The 17,831-nt window shown below is 45.3% G+C and overlaps 1 protein-coding gene across 1 annotated transcript; it reads right to left on the reverse strand.

The window, feature by feature from the left end:
- Positions 1–1,274: 1,274 nt before the first annotated feature.
- Positions 1,275–8,799, reverse strand: pcif1 (phosphorylated CTD interacting factor 1). The gene is made up of 16 exons (XM_013265688.3): positions 8,648–8,799; positions 7,008–7,167; positions 6,807–6,931; positions 6,602–6,727; positions 6,272–6,405; positions 6,048–6,205; positions 5,703–5,850; positions 5,437–5,520; positions 5,254–5,353; positions 4,999–5,158; positions 4,748–4,917; positions 4,441–4,527; positions 4,152–4,336; positions 3,976–4,069; positions 3,722–3,897; positions 1,275–3,611 (listed from the first exon to the last, which is right to left on the reverse strand). Exons 2-16 carry the CDS (start codon positions 7,132–7,134, stop codon positions 3,284–3,286), a joined length of 2,202 nt encoding a protein of 733 aa, XP_013121142.1. The 5' UTR covers positions 7,135–7,167; positions 8,648–8,799; the 3' UTR covers positions 1,275–3,283.
- Between the last annotated feature and the right edge of the window lie 9,032 nt (positions 8,800–17,831).

Genomic DNA, 17,831 nt, shown 5'->3' on the forward strand with positions numbered 1-17,831 from the left:
TCTGCAGTGCATCTCCCTCCAATGCTAGCGCTAGGTGTGTAGCAGCCTCCTCATCGCTCCAGCCACTATGTCTTGCGGCTAGCCGAACTTGTGAGAGGTAGGGCTCTAGCGGGGTTAGCCCGTTGTATTTCGGTACCTTAGCTGGCGTTGTAGGCATAACTGCTCGCAGTTGGGGACTCGGTGTGTCGGTCGACAGAGGCAGCCCATGAAGCATTGCCCTAGCGTCTGTCGCGACGGGCCGCCGCCGCGGTGCGCTCGCGCCATCGGGACCCGTCGGGGGACTTACATGGCCGCTCGCTTCCTCTCTCTTCAATCGCCAGCTTCCCAAGCAGCGGATGCTCTCCTTGACAGCTTGCTCCAGCCTCTGAATGTCTCTCTCCATTATGGCGAGGGTGAGCTATCCCACTTCTGACACCAATGTGGCGAGCTCAGACAAGGAGGAGACAGAGGTTTCGTTCGGTCTTGCTTCCCGCCGTGTTAGCCAGGGAGCACAGCTGTTTATTTGGATTTTAACTGGAGAACACTGCCGCTAGCAAACTGCTCAGCGCAGCACTAGCACAACAACAACAAAAAAAGGCGCTCTCTCACCCGGAAAAACACACAGACGCCGAGAGAGCGCGTCCTCTGTAACCATGGCAACATGACAACAAAACATAACTGTCAGAACAAACCCCAAACAGCCCTGGCCCGCTACAATATTATGTAAAACATAAATACTAAAATTATACAAAATGTTAAAAATTACACAAATTCCAAAATTAGATGTCATCATATCACTGAACTCTTTTTTTAATGCGAGTGCACGAGCTGTAAAAGGACAAATCATAAACGTGGACAGGTGTGCTGTCAGCAGGTATAGGAAGATAAAAGCATCTCAGCTGTCACTCAGATGATTACTGCAGTTTGTTTTGTTTTTTATTTCTAAGATCCAGCACAGTTTTTTTTTGCTGTGCAGTGTGACGAAGAATAAATGCATCAAAATGTCATTACCATGTGCACCAACCACTGCATGTTCTCAGAGAAAACTCGCTATTTTAGTCTGTCCTGTTCATGGTGATGGACCCTGGCAGGCAGACTCCAGGGTGACATCACAGGTGAGCTTACAGGTTAGAGTGTAACACTGAAAACTGACTAAACGTGAAGTTTGTTTAAACTGTCATCACACAGGAACGACAAATAAAACCTGCAGATATTCTTACTGTAGATGACAAACATTTACACTGGTGTGACTGTGTGAGGTCATGTGACTGTAGCAGAAAGAGGAACACCACTGGTTTTACTGGTTTCAGATTTTACTGGAGTACAGACACTATTTACAACCTGCAGAGGGGACAACAAACAAGACAGACCACTTCCTGTTTACAGCCAGGCTCTGGCGAGCCGCCACCTCCAGCAAGGCATCTACATAACAGACAGTTAAAGATGAGTGAACCCAGCAGGTGAGATGGATGAAGTGAGATGTCTGCAGCACTTTTAGCTCTGCCCTCTGACAAACACTTGGAGTTTGTGCACAAGGAACTGGGCACATGGACGCAGCTATGACCAAGACACACACCTATGGAGGCGGAGCCAGTGGATGAGCCTGTGATTGCATCACCGGAGCATCATGTGGCTGCCAGAACAGCATATCACAGCTCAGTATTCACTGTGACATCATTGCAGTGAGTACTGGATGGTGGAACCACAGTGCTCTGCTCACGTGCACACTCCTGGTTTTGAGTTAATCCACTACCATTCTTACATGTGAGCGAACGTCACAACGACAATTACGTTCACATATAAAAATCCGCTGTTCCATCGCGTCCTGCGTCACGTTTCTCCTGGTGAATTTGCTCCCATGGAGACAGATTATGATGGCATCTCTGTGAGCGACTCGGCTCGCCAAGAAAAGTGCGAAAAGTTTCATAGTGAGGGCAGCATTTAAAGGCACGCCATCACACAACGGCGACTAAGACAGTTCATGTCAGGGTTTGATGCCAATAACACGTCCACAGTGGCGTCCTGTGGTGCTTTACATTACTGTCACATGTCGAAGCCGTGACAAACGTTCTTAATGTGACCAAACGAGTGAAGCTGCAGCGGCACGAAACACCTGAACACATGACCTCGTGCTGAACGGGAAAAGGAACGTAAGAATGGCGGTGCTCGCTCTGAGGTTCAGGAACATCTTCGAAATAGTTCACGCACAGCGGATGATGATGAAGATGAGGTGAGGAGGAGGAGTCTGTCTATCGCAGCTTTGTCGCTTTGGTTTCACACCGTCTCTTTAAATTAAAACATCAACAAGCTGTACACTATATACACTGCTGCCAGCCCTGGAAACAGACGCCTCATTGGACCACAGCCAGCCAATCACAGAACAAACATTTGTTGTAGTGTCAGGTTACTGAGTGGGAGGAGCCAGAGAGGAGAAAAGCGGGAAAAAATGTTTGAAACACATTTAACAAAAAAAAAACAAACAAAAAACACACACACAAAGAAAACTCCAAAAAGTTTAAATTAAAAAAAAACTTTAATTTTTCTGACAAACGTTTGATGAACCTGAAAAAAAAAAAAGACGTTAATGACAAGCTGTCGTGTTCACACAAATGTCTGTCAGTTTGATTACATGAGACCCCACCCCCTCAGCCTCAGTGACCCCGCACTCTGAGGCGTCTGTCTCCGAGCATCAGTCTGAATCTGACTCCACCTCCTCCCACCTAACTGTTAATCCTCCACCTCCTCCACCTCATGAGTAGTCCATTTCCCCGCACTGACTGGCCGGGCCATTATGAGTAGGCGGGACCAGAAGCAGGACTGAAAAAAACAAAAACAAAATCAAACCCACGAAAAACAAAGATCTGTCCAATAGAAACAGTAGCTGCCTTATTGACCAATCAGAAAGCCCTATGGGTGCGGGGACCAGAGTCCTCCGTGGTCACAAGTGACATTACAGGTGAGGGAGGGGTTTATTGCCGCAGCTCCAAGTCGCTGCTCACTGATTGGCTGTGATGCTTGTTGCTGAGCAACAGAAGCCACAGCTGAACAAGAATCAGCTGCAGGTTTAAAAAAATAAAAAAAAATAAAAAAGCTCCAGAGCTTTGACCAATCACAACAGAGCGGGGTTAAGCCAGCAGAGGGTGGGGCTAATTCAGGCTTCGCCCGCCCCCTGGTGGTATGTGGCATTATGGATAAACAGTTGCTACAGGTGCTGGTGAGGGACAATCTGAACGAGACAAGTCAGAAAACAAAACTTTAAACAACTGTCCAATAGGTGATAGGGCGTGTCCTCCACAAGTCCCGCCTACACGGTCGACACTTTGTCTCGAGGACTGCTGCTGCTTCCGCTGCCACTATCACCGCTGCTGTTGTTGTTGTTGTTGTCATGGCCACCGGGTGACAATACGCTACTCTGTGTCCTATCAGATGTTTTGGGGGCGGAGTCTCTATCTCCAGGAGAGATGTGGGCAGGGCCAGGGGACGACAAGGAGGAAGTACGGGTGGAAGAGGCGCGGTACGCTGCTGTCAGCTCGGCCAGACGCTCTGGAGTAGGCGCCCACTTCACAAAGCCGGCGTCGTTCTGCAGGAAGAGAACCGCAGTACCGTGTACAGCCCGGTAGTACATCTCGTCCCTGAAAATATATAAAGTAATCAGAGTATAGGGTACTACAGGTCAATCAGAGTAATTCAGCGTACACAGTATTAGTATTACAGTAGTACTACAGCACTATAGTGCGAGTACCTTTTGCAGATGTGCTGACTCCCTGATCGGTACTCATGCTCGTAGGCGGGAATGCTGAGTTGATGACGCAGGAATCTACTTGCTTCCATACGAGTCAGAGCTGGAGTCACAGGGTCACGCCACTCAGGCACGAACACGATGAACGACAGAGGCTCCGAGGACTGGTCCAACAGGTCCTGACAGAAACAGGAGACCGGATCAGAAACCCTGGATCACAGTCCCTTTCAGAGGCCGGATCAGAGACTAGTACTGACCTCAAAGTGCGTCACCATGGCGTCCATCAGCTCCTCACAGAACGGCGGGTTGGCTTCAAACGAGCCGCTGACCGGACAGAAGGACAGGAAGGGCCTGAAACACACGCCAGATTGTTACGCTGGGACAGGGAGAGTGGACAGACTGTGCAGCGGAGTGTCCAGTTGTGTCACCTCACCCTCTGGACCCGAAGAAGCCATCGGTATCAGGGAAGGCGGAGCAAAACTGTTTGAAGTAGCAGTTAAGTGGCGAGGCAAAGCACTCGAAAGAAACACCAAACTGACGGTTCAGCGTCTCAAACACCGACACCGGCAACGCCCCCTGCAGGCCACTCCCCTCGTTAGCACCGCTGCCGAACATCACCTGCACGCACACACACACACACACACACACACACACACACACACCTATTTAGCTCTGAGCAGCTGATGAGGCAGGTAAACAGAGCGAGCACGCCGTCAGCTGACCTGGTATCTCTTCAGGAGGCACCAGACTCTGGACAGGAACTTGTCGAAGCGAGGGTCGTCTATACAGCTGTACCTGTACAACAGCTCCTGCAGCGAGACAGGTGAGAGGGAGAGACAAACGGGACAGATTAGACAAAGTAATCTGATTACAGTGCGATACTGACCAGCTTTTTGATGAGTACTTTGATTACTCTTTTGAGTCCTTGTGTTACTATGTAAAAAGTAAACCGATTACACCGGGGGTACTGACTAGGTTGCTGTAATGTACTCGGATTACAATTTTAAAGGTAATCAGATTACCACTGACCAGCTTGCTGAAGTGTCCTCTGTTAACTTTGACCATCTCTCCTCTAAAGCGTAGACACGCCATGTCATTCTCAAAGTGAAGCTCCACACGGGGCAGCGCCGGCGACGGGATCGCCAGACGCACTGGGTAACAGTAGACAAGGCGGGACTGCGGCGGGGACGCACACGCCTCTGAAACACGCAGAGACAGAACACTATGGGCTCAGACAGCCAGGTGAATAATACACAGGACAGCAGCTGAAGTGTGTGTACCAGTGGGCGGGTCCTGCAGCAGGCTCAGGTGTGTCTGGCGCAGGCGGCGGCTGTACTCCGCAGACAGCTGGTAGATCTTGGAGCAGATTCCCTCTACAGAATCTTTGGCGACAGCAGCAACGTGAGGACCGCACTGCTGCCTCAGGTGCTCCAGACGGTCCTGCAGATACACCAGTGACAGTCACAGGCGACTTGTACAGGTGATCTACAAGCAATCGTGTAATGAGTACAGATGAAGCGAAAGTCACAGGTTACCATGTAGTCCTCCTTGCTGGCGGAGTGATCTCGGCGCAGCCAGTTCATCGTGTCCTCGGCGTTCCATTTCACCACTTTCCTGCTCTCCGGGCTCGCATTCCTGCATGGGTGACAGGTCAGAGGTCAGAGTGCGGGCCCATCTGGTTATCTCAGCAGGATTGCAGTTGGTCAGCTGGGTCCTACCTGGAGTCGATCATCTTCTTGGCAGCTTCGGCGTATTTAAAGAGCAGCTTCCGAGCCTCCTCTTTGTACTTAATGCGAGACAACCTGTCACACACAAACCAATCACTGATCAATAGATGAATCTGCACGTGATCTCTGATCAATAAATTCACTCAATTTCTAGTGTCAGAGATTTATCACTCAACTAAAAGCAAATCTCATGTTCTCCTCACAGCAAACGAAAGTCAGGAGCACGAGACGCAAACGCCTCTCGATTTTAAAGTCACCTGATGGGAATGTCGTTCATGACCTCTCGGAACATCGATGGGGAGATAACAGGGTCACAGTCACTGGGCAGTAAGGGGTCGTGACCTTTGTCAATTACTTTCCTCTCTAGCAGCCAGCGGTTGAAGGACTCCCGGGGCGGATCAATACCTGAAGCAGAGAACCAACACCTGGTCAGAGCTCACGTTCACACATGCCTGTCATACCCATCAATGAACACTCGGGCTTGGACGGCTCCAAAGTCTCTGATGACCTTTGACCTTCACCCTATCTGAAGATGTGTTCTCCCGCCACCTCTCACCTGTGGGGGAGGAGCTACCTGTACACAACCTGCAAGTGTGGCATACCTTCCCTCTGGTGGCACAGCTCGTGGTAGTGCTGCCTCAGCTTGGTGACCAGCTGCGCTCGCTGGAGCTCAATCTCGGGGTGGGGGGGCAGGTGGTGGCTGGCGGGGGCCTGCTCTCGGATCACGGCGTTGGTCTGCACGTCCAGGTCCCAGTAGATCCTGAAAACACCGACCAATCAAAAAAGTCCTTCGACAAAACAAAACAAAACAACATGCAGTACTCACACAGCTGGTCTGTATGGTGCGGGGGCAGGGCTCGGTGTAGTGGGTGTGACGGACTGGGCCTGTTTGTCCTCAGGGGCGGAGCTCCAGGGTTTGACCCCAGGAGTGCTAGGAGAGATGGGCGTGGTCGGCTCCACCTGGTAACAGACAGACCTGGTCAGGGTTCGCTCACCTGCACTCGGAGCATCTTTAGCTACATGCATCACCCTACTCACACTCTGCTGTGATTGGTTGTCAGGTTACTAATCGTGGCACAGGAAATGTAAGGTCAGTACGTCAGCCAATCACAGCAGACCATCTTTCTGGCTCATCCAACCTAGGACTCAGTTTTACCTTTGCACGTTTGAAGCTGTTAGGTCCTCCCCCCTGCTCCTCGGAGCTCCTCCTCTTCCTCTGACCATTACCAAGGTTACTGTCCCCGCCCTCTGCAGGAGCCGCATTTAGACCTAAAGGATCAGACTGCAGACACAGATCGGTACCTGATCAATAACTGCACATCGATCAATAACTGTAACCAATAACCACAGGCGATACTCACAATGACATCATGCTGGCCGAGCACTGGCACCTCCCACAGGCTCTGATTGGTGAATCTGTTGAAGTAATATGGCCGATTCTCCCGCCGAGACCAACACTTGGACCATCCAGCCTGAACCAACTCATCTGGGGGGGAGAGAGAGAGAGGGTCATCAGAGTAAGAGTCCGGTGAGTGGGACAGGTGAGAGGCAGTCGGGCATACCTGGGAGCTCAGGTGCTTTAGAGGCAATGGACGGAGAAAGGGGTGGTCCCCCAGATGAGGCAGAGCCAGAGGGAGCCAGCATCATGGCCGCCTCCCCCTTCGCCGATCCCTGGCTGTCATTCGACATCTTGGCTGTTAGAGTCAGAATGACATCACGTGCCTTCAAAACAAAACACAGGTGTGACTGAGTCAGACAGGTGTGCAGCTGCACTCAGAAGTAGGGGTGGGTTTCTAAAAAATTTATTTGAGTTTGAATAATCTGGTATCGATTTGAAATATAAATGTATTTTGACAGAAACGCCAGAATCTCAGCTCATTTCAACACTCGCCAAACAGCAACGATTAACGAGCAGGTAAAAAAAATGTAAACACAGATGGATGATGGTCCACGGTACCTACACACCGTCGGGGCTGAAAGCCGACATCTCTTCGTCACTCTCAGACCAAAATTCACTGAACCAGCAGCAACAGAAGATCCAAACTACGCTTCACGTTTGATATACATGGTCACGAGTTTTCTCTGACTTTGGCTGTTTTGATTCCACTACGATAAAGTCACACTTCCTGCACAGCTCTCTCTCTCTCTCTCAGTGTGCTCTGGTTCCCTTCAGCAGCATCAGGTAATGTTCACATGTTGATTCATGGTTTTCTTCAGTTTTTGATTTACTGCAGAATATTTTTAAGGCTATCTGCTATAAAAAGTCAGGCCAGGAAAATCTGCTTCATGGTTTTTTGTTTTATCCTCAGTTACTTTGACACAAAGGCCTCTGCTGTGATGCTCACACCTCTGATGGAGTCTCAGTGTCAGCTTTGTTTTATACAAAGATATAAAAATATGGACATGTTCTGATAAATGATAAGAATTAGAATTTTTATGACTGAGTGAAAATCAGTGAGGACACCCAGCCCTGCTCAAAGCGCCATACAGATCAGACAAACTCATCACTAGTTTGATCAACGTTACAGGTGCTCGTTCAGGTGTGTGTTTGCGCGTGCATGTATTCAGGCATCTGTGTGCGTGTGTGTTGTGGCGGTCTCGGTGCTTGCTCCGCTCCCGCGGGTTAATGTGGCGCGCTGACGTCAGACGGCGGCAAACAGCCGATCGGTGGTTAAACTGATCACAGTGATCGATGGGCTCAGACAGATTTAAGCGCGCTGTCGACACGTTTGATCGTGTTTTCTTACACGCAGAAACGAACGCCATGGTTACACGCATGCGCGGTGCAGGTTTCCCAAACAAACAGGGAGGAGGGAGAGAGGGGGAGGAGGACAACAAAAGGCTGCGGCGGCTGCTCGGGAGCCCGGGACTGACACGGACATGCGGTGACGGCCGGTCCGGCTCTGCGGTGGGGCCACGCTGGGCAGCACGCGCAGTAAAGGGCGGGTTCGGAACCTTCGCGCGGTCACATCGGCAGTTAGCCGCCATTAGGCTCAGAGAGCCGCGGCTGTTCAGGCGCCACTTCACTCACAAGATGGCGGACACGCCCCTGCCACAGCGTCGCGCGCCCTCACTAACATTTCTGTTCCGTGCTCCGAGCTGGGCCGCCCCGCGCGCCGCTGTCCAGCTCCCACCGGGAGCTGACACCTTCCGCCGCGTGTCGGTGCGCCCAGAGCCGGCCCGCGGGACCGTCGGCGCTTACCTTGGCCGGTTAAGTCGCGGACAGTTGCGGGTTCTGCGCGTTGTTTCGGGTCCTCCGCTCCGCTCCCTCCCCGCCTGCTCAGACATCTTTACAGGGACCCGGACAGAGCAACTGCGCAGGCGCAGCGCCCGACCTGTTTCCTGTCCCGAGGTGTCCCACTGCGGGCGCCATGTTGAAGAGGTCAAAGAGGCTGAAAGCCAAGAGCTGTCACCAAAAACACCCAACAAATAGTTTTAACACACTCACACATCCATGAACGTGAGGCTGACGCCCTCAAAGGTACATTTCAGCCCTAATTTCTTTAATAAGGCACAGAACTCAGGTGGCGTGGCTGTTTTATAACATAGATTTGAGCAATGTTTTGCTCAGCGAAAGACAACATTACAGTAGACATGTACGCTATGTCACTCACTGATCACAAAACTATACTGATTAAACATATCCACTATCTCTAAACCTGCTACTAACTCGGGCTGCTAGAAACTCAGTAGCTCACTAGTAAACAATAATTTACATTTAGATGGAAGTAAAAGACTTGATCTCTACATTCTGGACAAAGGCTACCAAAGAAAATTGTTTCAGAATAAACTTTTTACATTTGAAACAGGAAAACAAAAAAAGCTCAATCAAAAAATGATTATAAGACTCTAATTTTAGCAAAGAGACTCAAAATGGCCCCGAGTTCCCTCATGGATGAACACAATTGGGTTTTATGGCTAACAGACATATAACCAACAATATCACATCAGTGCTGGCTTTTTAGACTACTGTCAACTTTTTGATGATAATGGATTTATGTTACTTTTAGATTTTTATAAACACTGTGGAACACCAGTTCATTTCATAGTCCTTGCATAAAGTGACTTTTGTTCATCCACAGAGACTCTACAGAAACGCTAATAGCTCAGTGACACTAACTGGTGGAACCTTTCCTAGATCTGATCAACAGGCATCAGCCAAGGATGGCCTGTTTCTCCGTACCTCTTTTTACTAGTCATCCAACTCTTAGCAGACCATATTAGATCCAGTAAAATTCAAGGTATTTCTCTGCTGGACAGAAGTGTGATCATCACTCAGCTGGCTGATGCTACTACTGTTTTTCTAAAGATGAAACCCAAATGTCTGCAGCTCTGGAAGCAGTAAAAGTGTTCTGCCTTAGATATGAATATTAACGAGTGTGAACTTAAGGCTGTTAAGGAATGTTCCAGTACATCTATTTGTAATATACAGGTTAAAAATGAAGTGAGATACTTGGAATAATAATTACTAAAGATCAACAAAGAAGGACATCCTTAAAAATGAAGTCTCAAGCAGACTAAAGCAGTGGATCCAATTCCAATTAAGATATCTTTTAAAATTAAAATATTATCCATATCATCGGGAATTTGTATGTGGTCACGTCCCAATCTTTATTATCGCCATCAGACTCGATGTTCTGTTTGGCCTTACAGAAAACTGTACAGATCTATAAAAGAAGCATGATAAAAATAAATATAACTGACCTGGTTATTATTATGGACAAGTTTTATATACATAAGTGTACATTCAGAGGCACTAAGCCATGCATTATTTCCTTTAAAAATGAATTCAAACAGCACATTCAATGTGTTCAATCATCAGAAAACCCAAAAGCAACTAGAAAAATTTGCATTTCCTGCGAAAATGCTGTGTGGATGCCTTAACGCTGAAGCTGTCTGCTGAAAAGCTGAAAAAGATGAAAAGTTGCAAAAAGATGCATGGTGGTGAAAAAAAAACATGTCGCCCTGAGCAGGATTCGAACCTGGCCCTGCTGGTCTCAAGGCAGCTGCTCATGTCACTGAGCTAAACTCTCTCCCTCAAAAAAGAGGAGGAGAGACAGACAATTCTGCTCAAATGAGCAGAAGCTGCTGAGAATTGTGCTGATAAGAGGTGAAAAGGCTGAAAATTTTGCAGAAAAGAGGTGAATCAGCAGAATTTCTGCAGAAAAGAGGCAAAGGAGCAGAAACTTGCGCTGAAAAGAGATGAATCAGCAGAGTTTCTGCTGAAAAGAGGTTTTTTTTCTGAAAACAGCCAAAATAAATGGAATTTGTGCTGAAAAGGGGTGAAAAAAATGAAAATTTTGCTGAAAAGGGGTGAAGAAGCTAAAGTATACCAAATCAAAGTATTTGTGCCAAAACATAGTGTTTCTGCCATATTGTGGTACTACTACATTACAACATGAATACGGATTAAAGATGAAAGAAACTGGCAACAAATTCCTCCACTACAAACCAGTCTGATACCACTTCTTTGCAGTGTTCACGTTTACTAAGGCACTACCCAAAAGGCGCCATGAGAGGGCACTCCAACACAAGAGATGAGGTGAATGAGCAGAATTTCTGCTGAAAAGAGGCAGAAGGTTCTGTATGTAGAAAAAGAAACACTGTTGAACCATGTGTGAAATAAATACATAAATGAAATGAAAGAACAACCTGGTTCTGCTCAAATTCACCAATCAGAGGTACTGCCTCAGTCTGCTTCATCAGACTGTGTACTTGTTTCTGCCATGGAGCGTTAACAAGAATCTGAGGTCCATATTAGAAAAGCTGCTAAAATCATAAAACTTTGCAGAATTGTAATAAATTAGCAATATAAATTACAGGTCTGTGATAGTGTATCAATTTGTAGTGAAAAAAAAAATGTTGAACAAGGTGGGATTGAACCCACGACCTTTGAGCTGCAGAGCCGTGTCATTACTGATTGCGCCACCTGGAAAGGGGGCGGCGGTCTGAAAGACAGATACTTGAGCAGTCAGAAAATAGATCGCGGTGAGAGGCGAAAAACGCCGTTTTTTGGAGTTACAAAACGTCGTGTAACTCAAAAACTAGGAGGGCTAGCGGCATAATTCTTGTACTGGGTGAATCAGCGGACTTTGGTGTACTTTGACTGCGATTTTCATTGCTCTTTGTGCCTCCGTCGTGGAGATATGACGAGAGAAGAAACGGCTTCATTTCCAGAGTTTGAAAACTGAGAGGAGGACCGATTTCCACCCCTCAAACAAACGTAATTCATTGCTCAACGGTAAGATAATTGTAAAAACTGCTTCCACTGTGAGTGTCAGCAGTGTCTGAAGATATATTGGCACAAGCCTCATGTCCTAACTTTGCTTTGTTAAAGAGATATGGCGATTTTAAAATGCCTCCCGTTACAGAATTTCAGCTCTGAATTTCAAAACCTCCCCATAGACTTTGAATGGGGAGTATTGAGACCTTGTGTCACTCCGAGGCAAATTGCAAAAAAACGGTAAATCTCACAATAAAGATAGTGACATTGTCTGAAAGCCAGCAAAAATACCTACGTTTTGATGTATAATTTGTGGGGGTTGAGTGGAAATTGAGTCAGTAGCAAGAAGTTGTTTAGACATGAAGAGAAAATTCAGAACGGACCAGCACTCACTCTGACTTAATTGCATAGCAACCATAGCAACGCATGTATTTTCTGAAAAATCACAATTTTGCAACTGAAAACTTAAAGAGGTATAAAATTAAAACGGTAGAAGATCTGAAAAAGCTGAATCATTCAGGAATAGCCCAATAGTCTGAGAACATTTTAAAGTTTGAATGGAGTTTCTAGGTGAAAGTATGACAAAGTAGTTAAGTTTCAAAAACAAGCAAGTTTTAGCAGAATTGTGGAAGTTTCCCATTCATTTCAATGGGACAAATTAAAGGAAAAAAGTGTAATATTTTAAAAAGTATAACAGTAATAAACACCAAAAGTCATAGCCGGCATTAGCAGAAAGAGCAGAACAGTTTAGAGTTTGAACGGAGAAAATCGGCTGAAAACTGAGGGAGTAGATAAGTGCCAAAAAGTGTACGGAAGCAACTAGGGGAATAATAATAAAGAAGAAAGAGAAACAGGAAAACAATAGTGTGGAAGCCCTTTAGGGCATCCACACAATTAAAACTGTAGAGGCCTCTCTCTGTAGTCTGTTATCGCCCCCTAGGGCTTAAACAATCTTGCTGTAAACTGTTGTTTGCATAGAATCATCCATCCAACCATGCATCCATCATCGGGGGGACGGGGCTATCCCAGCTGGGTGAGAGGCGGGGTACACCCTGTACAGGCCGCCAGTCTGTCGCAGGGCCAACACAGAGAGACAGACAAACATTCACAGCTATGGGCAGTTTAGAGTTACCAATTAACCTAACCCCACTACTAGCATAGGCTTATCCATCGACCCGTTCCCCGACCCTCTCGTCCAATGGGAGAAACCCCAACGTGCAGGCAGCTAGGATACCCACCCCAGGGCGCCGCCTCTCACCAGGGGCAACTCCACACTGAGACAGAGCCCCTCTCCAGGAGCCTGGTTCCAGAGCCCGAGTCGTGCGTTTAGGTGAGCCCGACTATATCCCCTGAGCCCCTGGGATCCCTGGGACATACAAAGCCCTCCACCACGATAAGGTAGCGATTTCTGGAGGCGTTAGTGCAGTATTATTGTATTTTATTTATTTATGTTTGAATTGTTTTTCTCCCCTTGCAACATTCATGAGTGTCATCACCAGAGATGGCTTATTTTTGTGGCCATTACTTTATTTCTTTTATTTCTCTGTTTATTATCGTTGTTTAACACCTGCTAACATCGTTTATCGAGATGTGCACAAGAACATTGTTCTGCAGTGTTCTGTGTTTCAAATAAAGTACGGTTGGTAAAAAAAAAAACAGAATTACTTTTTTCTGCCATCCCCCTTTAAACGATCTGTGATTAATATTTGCAATGGAAATTACACATAATGAAATCAGCTGATTTTTGAAGGAAAAAAATCATTTAAAGAGTTTTTTTAAGCACAAAATTGGCTTTTACATCTGATCTGTTTCACCGTGTCTAATAAGCTTCATACTTCAGCTTCATGATTTCAGCAGAAATCACTACATGACTGAAACACAAACTTCATGCCTCTTGATAGAATATTAGACAGTAAGCACAGATCACGCTGCGTATTGGATAACAACAAACAGGTCAGATGTTAGAATGCTTTTATTTTTACTTTAGTTGACAGGGTTTGCAGGAGAACAAATATGAAAGCATCATTTGATCATGTGTGGAGCAGTGTTCAGCATCTCCATGCATCAACATGATGTTTCTCCTCCTGGGTTAAATCACCGTCATTTTTAATGTGAGATTTAATTAAACGTCAGCTGTTAAAATAAGAACACTTTTACTTTTTTACATTTTGAGTTTTATTGATGGTCTTGTAGGAGCGCTACAACATTCCTGGAGAAAGAAACCTGACGTTTATATTTGTCCATGCACAACTTTGCTAAACACTGGAGACAAACCTCTATGACCAAACATCCATCCTTGGACTCTATAAACGCACAGAGCTGCTGGAGAAGAGCAGATGGAGTTATCAGGGACTCACTCCCTGCTCAGAAACTGCACACAGGCTTTTCAATAGCTTCCTCCCCACCACAGTCAGACTGCAAACAAAAACTACTGAATAATGTGCAACAATAACAAAGCTCAGAAATGTGCATAACTGTACGACATCTGCAATATAAATATCTTGTAAAGGGGGGTATAATTTATAATCTATCATTTACAGTAGTATTGTATTTTGTATTGTCTTGTTTATTCTTGTCTTTTTCTAACAGCATTGTACAGTTTTTTTATTCCTGGTATGTCTGCTTGGAGCCACTTCCTAGTCAGGAACACTAAAATAATTCTCAGTAGATATTTATGTTATGGACTAGTTATATTTGGCCTAAGTACATATGTAAGCAATCAAAGGGAATTTGGGGTACAGCAAATCTTCTCCAAACATTTGTGGATATCTTCTCAGTAACTTTGGGGCAGGACCAGAATGCATGGCAGTGATTCACCTTTGGACTTTGAAGGGATTCTTTGGTCTGGGGTTGGGAAAAAACAAACCAGCCGAACTCTCCCCAGTTGGATGAACAGGTTGGTTCCTTTTGCATTTTACATAACAAATACCTCAATACCTACTGAGCCTGTTTCTTTCTCCCATTTCTTTTTAACATATAAGGTATTGGTGGATTTGTTTTCTTGAAATCCTCAATAAAACTTTCTGAACAATTTTCCGAACTATAGTACAAGTATAAGTATAAAAATTTGAAATATTTTCAGAAGTCTATTGCTCTTTTCCTGAGCATTGGTCCCCACAATTTCATTACATCTGGTTCTCATCTGTAGGCATTGTTGCGAAATCAATCAATGTAGAGCAGTGAAACAAACCACGGAGGCCCCAGAAAAGTGCAATCAAACGGTGAGTTTATTAACACAGAAGAAGAAATTTCAGCATGAGTCTCCCTCCAAAAATACATGCTGGTTTTATAGCACTGAGGATCACACCCCCACGTGCGTCAATTACAGGTCAAAAATACATTGTGTACAGTCATTGTTTACAGACAACGGTACATCTTGTACATCTTTAATGGCTAGACACAGACATATAACTTCTCTTTTCTATAACACCTACCAAATAAGACAATAAACTTCAAGCCCCCAGGGTCTCTGAGGCTGGTCACTGACTCTGGTCATCAGTCACCAAGTAGACTAAAGGGCAACAGGTTACAAAAAGAAGCAGAAGACACTTGGGCCTTCGTCACTAAATTTATGTGTATTGTAAGCATGCATGCAGTCAACCTTCTATGTTCTCCAGTGAAACTTAAGACCCTTTTGGATGAAACATCAACTTCAAATCAGCACAAATATGCAATGTATATAAAATGATCATAACTAAGCCTGTAAATAAAAAGGTCAATGTGATGACAAACATCTTCAATACAATATGAACCCTGTAAGAAATATTACTAATAAAATAATGCTGTAAAACATGTTATTAATGCAATTATAATAATGCAGGTTATATGGCAGCAATAAAAGAATTTCTGAATCTCCACAGCATCTAAAGAAATCTTGATTATTTAAACCGTGTTTTGTCGAGCCCGTTCTCCCTCCCGAGGCGTAACATCCCGACGTTTTGTCACGTCCCGCGGTGCCGTGAGGAACGCGAAAGGTGACCTTCCGAGTTCTTATGGTACGTGCCGGGTTATGGATTAAATCCAGTGGAATGACGCTCCCACGGTAATAGACGTTCCAGCCCTGTATTGCAGCCCTAAACCTAACCTTTTCCCTAACCCTAACCACAACCTTATCCCTTACCCTAACCATAACCTTATTCTTAACCTTAACCAGCACTGTAATGATGTGAAATAGTGTTTTCCCAAGCGATTTTAAGGAAAAGAACAGTGGCTTACGACAACAACTGTCTGCCATCTATAATCCAGTTTTGAGTTCCCTCCCCAGACGCCTTAATGCCCACTCACACCCTGGGCCATCTGACCTCAGGAAATCACATGATAGGGTGGGGCTAGGTTTCACAATGAGCTCACCTGAAACCCTGGCTGATTGTGACCTACACCCATTTTCACATCTTGGCTCATGTGATTAGGTAGAGGATCATCAGGGGGTCCTTTTGTCCCTCTTGGGGGGGGGATACTCCCAAAGGGTTTAAATCTGGAACTCTCCATCATTTGACCTTAGAACTGAAGAAGCTTCTTGGATTAAACTTAAAGAAGTCCAGACGCTTTTCTTTCCAAGCTCCTTAGACTACAATGACCTGGATGGCTGAGAACCTTCACAGCATATTTCTGTTTTCCCACACAAAGTAATGAAGTGCAGCATCGACTGTTTTACAAATGATTTAGGAACATTTTTACTTTTGCAGGATGCACTGAGTGAGACAATCCCTGTTTAAGATAAAAGGATCAGTGATCGATGGCTCATGAGCCACAGATCAAATCTGTTTTTCATTTTTGGATTTAAATGCTGAAAATTAGAAATGACCCTCTCAGATTGATCTCGACAGATGTTAGTTCCCAAATAAGTCATCTGTTCTTTGACAGGAAAACCTTCTTTATGGACACGAGCCTCTCCGACAGGAACAGGACACATTTTCATGTTTAAAGTCAGACCTGATACTCCAGAGAAAGCATTAATGCAGTTTATCATCTTTGTTTTGAACTCATTTTTAATGAAGACAGCTGTATCACCTGCGAGCTGACAGCATTTCATTTCCTGACCTGAGACGGTGATCCTTCAAATGTGTTATTTTAACAGAAAGAAGAAAGGTTCAGCAGGACCTCCGTGTTTAATGCCTGAGAAACTCTCCGAGTGGTTTCCACCAATGTTTAACCAAAATATTACCATCATTATAAAATGTTTTAATTCTTTTTTGAAGTACTGACCAAAATCTAGTCCAAAACATTGATTAAGAATTTGATGTTTACAGGCTCAAAGGCTTTAAACGTATCTATAAAGAAGATAAACCTGTTTTCAGTTCTGATCCGTCACATCCAGAATCAACCTGACTTTGGTACTTAGATGTGTTCCTTGCATAAAGGCTGAGGGTCATCTCTAATGGTATCCAAACATGACTTCAGTCTTTTTGCTACAATATCAGATCGTAATTTCACATTATTGTTAATCAGTGCCCTCTGAACTGTGTGAAATCTTTTTTAAAGAACAAATATCCGTCAAACATGCTGTGAAACATGTCTGAACCTTTCTGTGGTGCATGTTTTATTTACAGCCTGCATTAGAGACGTCCAGCTCTCCAAAATAAAAGCTGAAAGGTGTGTTTTATTGTGTTATGTCAAGTTTGTGGAAAGTAAAAGTTACAGTGATTTAATGATCTTTAAAATGACTGATGATGAATCAGCTTATAAATCAGGACACACTGCTCTCCCCGACAGGTCACCTTAAGGATTAAAAGTGTTTCTATCGGTAATACTGGTCATGTATTTACTTGGTATCCGACCGATAACAAAATTTGCAGTATTGACACACACGTGTGGATACTTCTTTAACACACTATGGCTAGCCCGGCCACGCCCTGCAGCTCTGTGCAGAAGTGAAACCGGTGATTGCTTGATGTCCACTTGGTAGTGCATGTGTGTGCTTAGTGAGCTCCATGCACTGTCAGTCCACAGGGACTGCTGGATTGGTCCTCCAGCCCAACCCTGCTTTGCTGCCAAAAGGCACAAACGCACCTATCTGTACAGGTGCAATATGTAACGGAGTGGAGCAATAGTCTCTCACTCAGAGAACCAAGGTTACAGTGTAACCACACAATTTGTTGGCCTTCACATCAAACTCCAGAACATGAATCTTCATATTTACGAGATCATCTTGTCTTTCATACGT

The sequence above is a fragment of the Oreochromis niloticus genome, linkage group LG5 (genome assembly GCF_001858045.2).
Source record: "Oreochromis niloticus isolate F11D_XX linkage group LG5, O_niloticus_UMD_NMBU, whole genome shotgun sequence".
Lineage (NCBI taxonomy): Eukaryota > Metazoa > Chordata > Actinopteri > Cichliformes > Cichlidae > Oreochromis > Oreochromis niloticus.